This window comes from Salvelinus sp. IW2-2015, unplaced genomic scaffold (genome assembly GCF_002910315.2).
Source record: "Salvelinus sp. IW2-2015 unplaced genomic scaffold, ASM291031v2 Un_scaffold741, whole genome shotgun sequence".
Lineage (NCBI taxonomy): Eukaryota > Metazoa > Chordata > Actinopteri > Salmoniformes > Salmonidae > Salvelinus > Salvelinus sp. IW2-2015.
The window spans coordinates 693,629-705,761 of NW_019942601.1; the positions used below are offsets into that span (position 1 = coordinate 693,629).

The 12,133-nt window shown below is 41.1% G+C and overlaps 1 protein-coding gene across 1 annotated transcript in view; it reads right to left on the reverse strand.

Moving 5' to 3' along the window:
- Positions 1 to 9,465: 9,465 nt before the first annotated feature.
- The window catches only part of LOC112068794 (zinc finger protein 62 homolog), a 37,445-nt gene continuing 34,777 nt past the window's right edge, over positions 9,466 to 12,133 (reverse strand). The window contains exons 9-10 of the mRNA XM_070438301.1: positions 11,389 to 11,454; positions 9,466 to 10,777 (exon numbers count right to left, since the gene is read on the reverse strand). Coding sequence (XP_070294402.1) covers positions 9,930 to 10,777; positions 11,389 to 11,454 — 914 coding nt within the window. The 3' untranslated portion in view covers positions 9,466 to 9,929. The remainder of the gene's footprint in view (positions 10,778 to 11,388; positions 11,455 to 12,133) is intronic.

Here is a 12,133-nt window from a genome sequence, read left to right on the forward strand (position 1 = left end):
TTTGGGTCGTGCTGAGTGACGCTGTCGTCTTCTTCTACATAATGGCCGCATCGCTTGAAATGACTAATCCGAGCAAAGATGTTGGGAAATGTGAGAAGTCCAGCAGCTAACATTGTGTAACTAAAAAGACAGATGTTTTTAAGACACTGTTGCCTTCCAAAACTAGAATGTAGTAAGTATCGCCAAGTATGGCTGGTTGATAGTTGTTGTACCTTTTATTGGCAATGGAACCTCTTCTTGACATCAGGCAAAAGCTTTAACTATGCCACTGGAGGTTTGAGCCTGCAGGGATCACAGAGATCTATAGTTCATGTGTATGATTCAAGTGTTTTATTTAATTATGTGGTGTATTGATGGTAACCTCTGCTCCTCCTCTCCTTCCCTCCAGACTCCCTGCAGCTCTCTGTCTCTGAAGAGGAGGTTCCCCCTGAGCAGCAGCACTGTGAGCWKGAGTGGAGCCCCAGTCTGGGGCAGGAGGACCCAGAGACCATACAGATTAAAGAGGAACTGAGGACCAGTCAGGAGRAAGAGCAGCTTCAAAGGCTCTTTGATACCAAAGACTCCATATTCACTACTTCCTGTGTGAAAAGTGAATCTGATCTGGAGGACCCACTTTTGTCCTTGACTCTTCCCCAAACCAAGACTGTGGAGAACAGAGAGAGTGACTCTAAACCAGTGGATCTCAAACCTTTTGTCACTGTGACCCACATTAAGGGTCTCTACATTCCCTGTGACCCTCCAGATAATCAAAACAATGCCTCCAGTTCAGCCGTAAGCAGCGACTCAGTAGGACTTGACAGCAGCCCACCATTGAATCCCAGYCCRCCATTGAGGAAACACAGCACCACATCTAAAACAACTCACAGCTGCCGTGACTGTGAGAAAAGTTTAAGTATCAAGAAGGACCTAACCAGACATAAACTGATTCACACCGGAGAGAAACCATTTAGCTGTGGTGATTGTGGGAAAAGCTTCAATCAGAAGGGAGACCTAGGGAGGCACATACTGACTCACAAGAGAGAAACCATTTAGCTGTGGTGACTGTGGGGAAAAGCTTCACTCGTAAAACTAATCTGTTGAAATATGTGAAAAACAACCACAAAGAAAGACAAAGGAACAAAGAAAGTAAATGAGGACACAGAGAGGGGACTACGAGAGTATTGAGATACACCCAAGATCCCCTGTGGACCAACTGGTGCTGCTGATCCTGCTCAGTCCAATGTCACAGTAATGATATAATGTACCTCTGTTGGCTGTTGCTACTTTGTTAATTAAAGGGGCAATCTGCAGTTCAGACAACAAAGTGTTTTTTATAAACAACTGAGGGATAGGGTTGGAGAATTGTAAACACTCATATTAAATAGACTGATCTATTGAGTTGCCTGTTGCTACTTTCTTCATTAAAGGGGCAATCGGAAACTTGTAAATTGTGAACTACAATTCAATATTTGTCAAGTTAGCCAGTGAATTGTTTATTTATTATTTATTTATTTATTTATTTATTTATTTCAGCTTTAATATTGCAGATTGTACAGTGGCTTCCATCAATGTAATTGTCTACATAATTTCCAATCCCCCATAAAATTGACTTTTTCCACATTTTGTTACGTTACAGCCTTATTCTAAAATGGTTTGAATAAAAATAAGTCCTCAATCTACACACAATACCCCATAATGACATAGCAAAAACAGTTTTTTTGAATTTTTTGCTAAATAAATAAGAAATACCTTATTTACAAAAGCATTCAGACCCTTTGATATGAGACTCAAAATTGAGCTCAGGTGCTTCCTGTTTCCATTGACCATCCTTGAGATGTTTCTACAACTTGATTGGAGTCCACCTGTGGTAAATTCAAATGACAGGATTTGGGAAGGCACACACCTGTCTATAATGGTCCCACTGTTGACAGTGCATGTCAGAGCAAAAACCAAGCCATGGGTTCGAAGGAATTGTCTGTAGAGCAAGACTGGATTGTGTCGAGGCACAGATCTGGGGAAGGGGAGCAAAGCATTTCTGCAGCATTGAAGGCCTCCAAGAACACAGTGGCCTCCATCATTCTTAAATGGAAGAACTTTGGAACCACCAAGACTCTTCCTAGAGCTGGCCACCTGGCCAAACAGCAATCGGGGGAGAAGGGCCTTGGTCAGGGAGGTGACCAAGAACCCGATGGTCACTCTGACAGAGCTCCAAAGTTACTCTGTGGAGATGGTTGTCCTTCTGGAACGTTCTCCCATCTCTGCAGCACTCCACCAATCAGGCATTTATGTTAGTGACCAGACTGAAGCCACTCCTCAGTAAAAGTTACATGACAGACCGCTTGGAGTTTGCACCAGTCCTTCCTGCAGCAAAGCAACCCCACAACATGATGCTGCCACCCCCGTGCTTCACGGTTGGGATGGTGTTCTTCGGCTTGCAAGCCTCCCCCTTTTTCCTCCAAACATAACGATGGTCATTATGGCCAAACAGTTCTATTTTTGTTTCATCAGACCAGAGGACATTTCTCCAAAAAGTACAATCTTTGTCCCCATGTGCAGTTGCAAACCGTATTCCCATGTGCAGTTGCAAACTGGTTTTGGAGCAGTGGCTTCTTCCTTGCTGAGCAGCCTTTCAGGTTATGTCGATATAGGACTCGTTTTACTGTGGATATAGATACTTTTGTACCTGTTCCCTCCAGCATCTTCAAAATGGTCCTTTTTGCTGTTGTTCTGGGATTGATTTGCACTTTTCGCACCAAAGTACGTTCATCTCTAAGAAACAGAACGTGTCTCCTTCCTGAGCGGTATGATCCCATGGTGTTTATACTTGCGTACTATTGTTTGTACAGATGAACGTGGTACCTTCAGGTGTTTGGAAATTGCTCCCAAGGATGCACCAGACTTGTGGAGGTCTACAAATTTTTTTCTGAGGTCTTGGCTGATTTCTTTTGATTTTTCCCATGATGTGAAGCAAAGAAGTAGTGAGTTTGAAGGTAGGCCTTGAAATATATCCACAGGTACACCTCCAATTGACTCAAATGATGTCAATAAGCCTATCAGAAGCTTCTAAAGCCATGACATAATTTTCTGGAATTTCCCAAGCTGTTTAAAGGCACAGTCAACTTAGTGTATGTAAACTTCTGACCCACTGGAATTGTGATACAGTGAGTTATAAGTTAAATAATCTGTAAACAATTGTTGGAAAAATTACTTGTGTCATGCACAAAGTAGATGTCCTAACCGACTTGCCAAAACTATAGTTTGTTAACAAGAAATTTGTGGAGTGGTTGAAAAACAAGTTTTAATGACTCCAACCTAAGTGTATGTAAACTTCTGACTTCAACTGTGCTCAACCCCCTGAGTCAATACATGTTAGAATCACCTTTGGCAGTGATTACAGCTTTGAGTCTTTCTGAGTAAGTCTCTAAGAGCTTTGCACACCTGGATTGTACAATATTTGCTCATTATTCTTTTTAAAATTCTTCAAGCTCTGTCAAGTTGGTTGTTGATCATCGCTAGAGAGCCATTTTTAAGTCTTGCCATAGATTTTCAAACCAATTTAAGTAAAAAAAGGTAACTCGGCCACTCAGGAACATTCAATGTCGTCTTGGTAAGTAATTTCCAGTGTATATTTGGCCTTGTGTTTTAGGTAATTGTCCTGCTGWAAGGTGAATTTGTCTCCCAGTGTCTGTTGGAAAGCAGACTGAACCAGGTTTTCCTCTGGTACTCAGTGATGTGTTGTGTTGGATTTACCCCAAACATAATGCTTTGTATTCAGGACAAAAAAAGTACACTTTTTTGCCATATTTTTTAAAGTATTTACTTGAGTGCCTTATTGCAAACAGGATGCATGTTTTGTAATATTTTTGCTCTGCACAGGCTTCCTTCTTTTCACTCAGTCATTGTGGGGCTTGCACGGCAAGAGACCCAATCTTATATATTCAACATACTACTTGTTATTCTTTAGCTCGCTACACCTCCTACACCGTTTAAGCTAGAAACGCTGTTCACAAACTTCAAAACGTGCGGAATGGTCTCACTCGAGTTGCTTGTATACAACTTTTTGAAATCTGTTATACTGTTTACGTTCTACATTTGTTTGTCCTCTTTTTTGTTGTTGTCCTCCGTTGGCTTTTATGGCATTTCTTCAACATTCTAAGGCTCCCCATTGTGACATCATCACGTCCAACCGTGAAATCATGTGACTTTTGACGCAAATCAGCTAATTATTCCACTTAGACAAAAAGTTCAAGCATTCGTCTACTTCTCTGCATTTTTGGGGGAAAAAGTTAGAGCAGTTTAAGTAACTGCATCAACAACATTTTCTGTAACATTTCCAGTCTATGCAGTAGATGGTATAGAATACAATATATACATATGAGATGAGTAATGTAGGATATGTAAACATTATTAAAGTGACTAGTGATACTTTTATTAAGTCCATTATTAAAGTGGCCAGAGATTTGAGTCTGTATGTTGGCAGCAGCCTCTCAATGTTAGTGATGAGTGTTTAACAGTCTGATGGCCTTGAGATAGAAGCTGTTTTTCAGTCTCTCGGTCCCAGCTTTGATGCACCTGTACTGACCTCGCCTTCTGGATGATAGCAGGGTGAACAGGCAGTGGCTCGAGTGGTTGTTGTCCTTGATGATCTTTATGGCCTTCCTGTGACATCGGGTGGTGTAGGTGTCCTGGAGGGCAGGTAGTTTGCCCCCGGTGATGCGTTGTGCAGACCTCACTACTCTCTGGAGAGCCTTACGGTTGTGGGCGGAGCAGTTGCCGTACCAGGCTGTGATACAGCCCGACAGGATGCTCTTGATTGTTCATCTGTAAAAGTTTGATTGTTTTAGGTGACAAGCTGAATTTCTTCAGCCTCCTGAGGTTGAAGAGGCGCTGTTGTGCCTTCTTCACCACGCTGTCTGTGTGGGTGGACCATTTCAGTTTGTCCGTGATGTGTACGCCGAGGAACTTAAAACTTTCCACCTTCTCCACTACTGTCCCGTCGATGTAGCTAGGGGATGCTCCCTCTGCTGTTTTCTGAAGTCCACGATCATCTCCTTTGTTGACGTTGAGTGAGAGGTTATTTTCYTGACACCGCACTCCGAGGGCCTACATGTCAAGCAGGGAAGTTTCAGCTCTGTCTGTCCGTGGCCTCTTCTGTCGTGGGTCCTCCTCGGTGCCCACTGTGTCCATTTCCATCTTGTCCAGCTGTGTCTGTAACATTTCATGTAAACCCTGTTTCTTGTCTGCATCGAGGTAGCGGTCCTTGTACCTAGCACCAGTCGGCGAAAGCCAACATCATCCACGACAGAGAACGGTTGATTGTCAAGGGCAATGAATTCCATTATCCTGGTGTTTTTTTAATGGATTTCACCTTTTGAGTTGTCTCGCTGAAATGTTCTTACTCTTTCAAATGACTGCTGGACTTGAACTTGCTTAGTTGTTTTTACTGCTTTTGTTCTAAGTAGTCGCTGAACGTCTGGGAGTGATGCACTTTCAAATGAGTCATTAGGTTTGTGGTATTGAAAGGTTTCACTTTCTCCCCTCAGGAAATAATAGCAGCACAAACGTTGCATATGACATATGGCCTTTTTGTTATCTTCCTTTGAAACTTCCAAATACATCCACACAGCAGACATTGTGGGCTAGGTTAGGAATGCTGTGTTGCACGTGTAGCACTGTATTTTTCGTGGCGTCATTACGTCACCTACCTAAATGTTATATAGGTATGCACGTCAGCTTTGACATCGGCGTTAAACTAGACATCGGGCCGACGCCAATGTTGGCATTTTTAGCTAATATCAGCCGATTCCGATATGCTTACCGATTTTATAGCGTGCATCCCTACTAGTGACCATAACCACACAACTTCTGAACACAACCACATCTAGTGACCACAACTACTGAACACAACCACACAACTTCTGATCACACATCTAAATACTGACCATATACACAACTTTTGACCACAACCACACGACTGACCACAACTACTGAACCACATAACTACTGACCACAACTTCTGATCAAATCTACTGACTATCGATGGGAATTTAAAATTATTTCACTATTTGAATAATACAAAGTACAACTTTTTGAACTTCTTTCACTATCGCAAAAATAATACATAGTTACCATCTAGTTTAGATTGAGTATTGTGGAGTAACTAATGTTGTTGATCCAGGCTCAGTTTTCTCCTATCACAGCCATTTTAACTATGTAACTGGTTTAAAATCACCATTGGCCTCATGGTGAAATCCCTGAGTGGTTTCCTTCCTCTCCGGCAACTGAGTTAGAAAGGACGCCTGTATCTTTGTAGTGACTGGGTGTATTAATACACTATTCGAAGTGTAATGAATAACTTCACCATGCTCAAAGGGATATTCATTGTCTGCTTTTTTTTTTTTTTTGACCCATCTACCAATAGGTGCCCTTCTTTGCGAGGCATTGGAAAACCTCCCTGGTCTTTGTCGTTGAATCTCTGCTTGAAATTCACTGCTCGACTGAGGGACCTTACAATTATCTGTATGTGTGGGATACAGAAGTCATTCAAAAGTCATGTTAATCACCATTATTGCGCACAGAGTCCTCTGGAGAGCTGAGGGAGGACGTGGATGCTTTTCTCCGTGATTGCTGCCACAAGAAACCCAACACATCTAGCGAAAATGTCTTGATGAGGTCCGTTCCTATCTGATTATTTTTTGTTTTTAAGTGACATCTTCAATCAATTGAATGGACTTCATTTGGGTCTACAGGGGAGGGATAAAACAGTAATTTCCCTACACTGCTCAACTATGTTCAGTCATCATCAGTACAGACCACTCCCGTGAGATTTTAGATCAACTGAAAGCTAACTTTGCAAAGAGATGAGTGTAAACCCTAATCCCCTACACCTTCTCTCACATCGCCTGTCTACTTCAAAGCCTCTCCTAATCAGCATCAAGGGCGGCCATTCTAACCAAATGGTGCTCAGATGGCCTGCTGGAGACATGGGCACAGCAGGGTTCCGATGAAGACTGCGGATGACTACAGCTCAGTCAAGGAACTGCATCAAACTCTCTTATTTCCTCAAGCAAACCGCTTAAATGAACTGAACATTATATTGTTAAAATGTCGAGGTGTGTGTAATAGGATTTTGTATTTAGAATGTGAATGATATATGACCCTCACTAATTAACAGGCATTACCATCACTAATTAACAGGTATTACCCTCACTAATTAACAGTTTACTTAACACCTCACTAATTAACAGGTATTACCTCACTAATTAACAAGTATTACCCTCACTAATTAACAGGCCATTACCCTCACTAATTAACAGGTTTACCTCACTAATTAACAGGTATTACCCTATAATTTACAGGTATACCTCAATAATTAACAGGCAATACTCACTAATTAACAGGTATTACCTCATAATTAACAGGCATTACCTCACTAATTAGCAGGTATTACCTCACTAATTAGCAGGCATTACCTCATATTACCAGGTATTAACCTGACTAATTAACAGGTATTACCTCACTAATTAACAGGTTTACTCACTAATTAACAGGCTTTTACCCTCACTATTTAACAGGTATTACCCTCACTAATTAACAGGCATTCCTCACTAATTAACAGGTATTACCCTCACTAATTAACAGGTATTCCCTCTAATTAACGGTATTATCCTCACTAATTAACAGGCATTACCCTCACTTGTCTGAGGAAAAGTAGGCATATGTTGTTTGGTATCTGTGTGACCGCACAGTTTTCACACAGATGTTGGAATATGTTATGAGAGTATACAAAATACCAGTGTTGCGTACTGTCATGAGAGTATACAAAATACAGTGTTGCAGTACTGTTATGAGAGTATACAAAAACCAGTGTTGTAGTACTGTCATGAGAGTTCCAAAATACCAGTGTTGCAGTACTGTCATGAGAGTATACAAAATACCAGTGTTGCAGTACTGTTATGAGAGTATACAAAATACCAGTGTTGTAGTACTGTCATGAGAGTATACAAAATACCAGTGTTGCAGTACTGTCATGAGAGTATACAAATACCAGTGTTGTAGTACTGTTATGAGAGTATACAAAATACCAGTGTTTGAGTACTGTTATGAGAGTATACAATACCAGTGTTGTAGTACTGTCATGAGAGTATACAAAATACCAGTGTTGCAGTACTGTCATGAGAGTATACAAATACCAGTGTTGTAGTACTGTTATGAGAGTATACAAAATACCAGTGTTGTATAGTGTTATGAAGTATACAAAATACCAGTGTTGCAGTACTGTTATGAAACTATACAAAATACCAGTGTTGCAGTACTGTTATGAGAGTATACAAAATACAGTGTTGTAGTACTGGATTGTGGTCTCAAGACCATGTATTGAGTGACTCGGTCTTGTCTCGAGTTCAGATACATTTTGACTCGGTCTTGTCTCGGTCTTAGACAATGCGGTCTCGTAATTTCTTCCCGAGACCAGCTGAGTAAACGCAATCATCAACTTCTGTTCAGTCAACACATAAAACAGTGTCGCCAGATACACACTTCTTTTATGGCACATTTATAAAGTATGCTTCCTACTTTACTCATAACATTATTCTCTAGGGCTGTCCCCTACTAAAACAAATATTGGTAGACCAAGCATTTCGCTACACCCGCAATAACATCCTGCTAAATATGTGTATGTTACCAATAAAATTTGATTTGATGCCGGTGTGCCTGGCACCTACTACCATACTCTGTTCAAAGACACTTCAGTATTTTGTCTTTCCCATTCACCCTCTGAATGTCACACATACACAATCCATGTATCAATAGTCTCAAGGCTTAAGAAATCCCTCTTTAACCCGTCTCCTCCCCTTCATCTGCACTGATTGAAGTGGATTTAACAAGTGACATCAATAAGGGATCATAACTTTCACCCGGATTCACCTGGTCAGTCTATGTCATGGAAAGAGCAGGTGTTGTCAATGTTTTGTATACTCAGTGTACATGATTCATTTAAATGTCCAAAACATTGATGTTCCAATCGCAGACTGCCCCTTTAGCATGTTCCTAATAAAGCTCCTCTTCACCTGCTTCTATTTCTCAACTTACTGTATCAGTGCAGTAATAGCAAATGCTGTATAGCTAGCTAGCTGTACCAATAAATAAGCCCYTATCCATCTATGGTAATAGCTTCAAGTGACCACTAGATGGCGGTGTAAGAACACTACATTGTGCAATATAGTACAGTCTCCGTCAACCCAGTCCTAGGCTCCTGCAGCCACAGAGGAGCTGTCTATCCAGATACATATCGCAATATTTTTTGGGGACGATATTATATTGATACTCTGACTCCAAGTATCGATTTGTAAAAAATGTATCAAGTATATATATGTGTTTTGCTAGATGGCGTTAGCTACCGCTAGTCAGCTGTACCAGCACCAAAACTCAAGTATTTTTCAACCTATAGCTCGTTCTCCATCTACTTTTTAAAATAGTGAGCCAACATATTTTCATCACTTTTATTTCCATGATCAAAACACATTTTCTGATGCTCTCTCGTCTCTCTGCAGGAGACATATAGGGAGTAATATGTTTATGTACATCAAATAGCAATAACATCACAATATCGAATCGCAATACAGATAGTGAATGAGCAGCATTAGGTCTGAATTGATGAGAAAAAACTMTTTGGGACAAAACGGAAGGAGATATTTTCTGGAATTGTATTTCATGACATCAATAACATCAGCCTGCCCCTTTATCACCACGAGATCCTAATCAAACGATCAGATATTCCTGTTTCTAACRAAGACAACGATTCTACAGACTTTGAACAGCAGACCTGTGAATGTCCTACAATACTCTGTACTGCTTGATAAGTACCTCATCATTCAAATCAAACTTTATTTACATACAATGTTTTACAATATTAAAATCGATCATAGATCTATTTATCAGTTTCTGCGTGGTTAGGTTCTGCTTGAGACCGACACGTCTCCTGTGTGAGTCCGTATATGTGCAGTTAGGTGCTCCTTGCGAATGAATCCTTTACCACAGTAATCACARCTAAATGGTTTCTCTCCTGTGTGAGTCAGKATATGTCTCCTTAGGTCCCCTTTCTGATTGAARCTTTTACAGCAAAAATTACAACTGAATGGTTTCTCTCCTGTGTGAGTCAGTATATGTCTCCTTAGGTCCCCCTTCTGAATAAAGCTTTTCCCACAGTCACCACAGCTAAATGGTTTCTCTCCTGTGTGAATCCTCATGTGCATGGACAGATTTCCTTTTTGTTTGAAGGTCTTGCCACAAAAGGGGCAGGTGCAGAGTTCCCCCATTGGTGGATTAAGATCCAATTGTGGGTTGGGATCCAATGGTGGGCTGTTGTCAAGTYCTACWKGGTCRCTGCATATGGCTGAACTGTGGCAGTAGGCAATGTTCTGATTATCTGGAGGGYCACARGGAATTTTGAAACCTTTTAGGTGGGTCACAGTGCCAAAAGGTTCAGTATCTACTGGTTTAGAGTCTCTGTCTCTGTTCTCCACAGWCTGGGTTTGGGGAAGAGTCAAGGACTGAAGTGGGTCCTCATGATCACATTCACTTTTCACAAAGGATGGAGTGAAATTGAACTCTATGATATCAGGCTCCAGCCCTTGAAGCTGCTCTTCCTCCTGACTGGTCCTGAGTTCCTCCTGTTCCTCTTTAATCTGTGTGGTCTCTGGGTCCTCCTGTCCCAGACTGTTACTCCACTCCTGCTCACAGTGCTGCTGTTCAGGGGGAACCTCCTCTTCAGAGTCAGMGAGAGAGACTTGCAGGGAGTCTGGAGAGGARGAGAGGAGGTGCAGACACTTGAATCATACATTTGAATGATAGATTTCTACGATCTAAACAGCCTTTAGACAGAGACTGTATCTCTTTAGATGTGCCCTGAGTTCAGCTAGGGCCCGTTTCTAGACAGACATTGTATCTCGGTCTAGCAGTATAAAACTAACCCACTGTGTGAAGTATATACCGCCTGTGCCCGTTTGGCAATGCTTTTCCCACATTGGAGGGTATATCAGTGGTCAGTGGACAGTTCTGATAATAATGCTTAGTTTGCATTGCCGATTGGTGCCAAGGAAATTATTCAATCCAATTATTAGATGCCACCACCCCCCCCTCCAATTCAAAACCTAACACACACACACACACACACACACACACACACACACACACACACACACACACACACACACACACACACACACAGTACCAGTCAAAAGTTTGGACACACCTACTCATTCAAAGTTTATTTGTATTTTTACTATTTTCTAGATTGTAGAATAATAGTCAAGACATCAAAACTATGAAATAACACATATGGAATCATGTAGTAACCAAAACATGTGTTAAACAAATCAAAATATATTTTTGATTTTTAAAAGTAGCCACCCTTTTCCTTGATGACAGCTTTGCACACTCTTGGCATTCTCTCAACCAGCTTCATGAGGTAGTCACCTGGAATACATTCCAAATAACAGGTGTGCCTTGTTAAAAGTGTATTTGTGGAATTTATTTCCTGACTAATGCGTTTGAGCCAATGAGTTGTGTTGTGACAAGGTAGGGGTGGTGTACAGAAGATGGCCCTATTTGGTAAAAGACCAAGTCCATATTGTGGCAAGAACAGCTCAAATAACCAAAGATCTCTTTTGTATTTTCCTAGGATATGAAGCCCATGTCGGGACTTGCCAGACAGTGACGCTAAAGTGAGTGACTCGTCAGTGTAGCCTARCGAATCGCATCGTTGAGAGAGATGTTAATTTGTCTCCCTAATTTGCCTTTTGGAGTGTTTTTTTCCATGTCCAGATGTCATTAGTCACTGCGCTCTGTAGAGTTGCTATTTTCTCGAGTTTTCTCATGTCAATTAACTCGTGAYATTCCTGCATTACATATTATATTAATTTAACCAACAAATACAATAGTGAGTTTAAAAAAGCTTAAAGGGTACACGACTGTGTACATATCTGGCTSTGTTGGCAAAATCACTACATATCCCAACGAGCCGGTGGATCTCAAAACTAAACTTGGATCCGCGTTAAGTAGCAATTATGATATCCTTCGCCACYRTTGTCTTAMGACAGATATCTCAAACCAGTCGTGACTATTCAACAAAACAAAACATAGTTTTCAAGTTTTT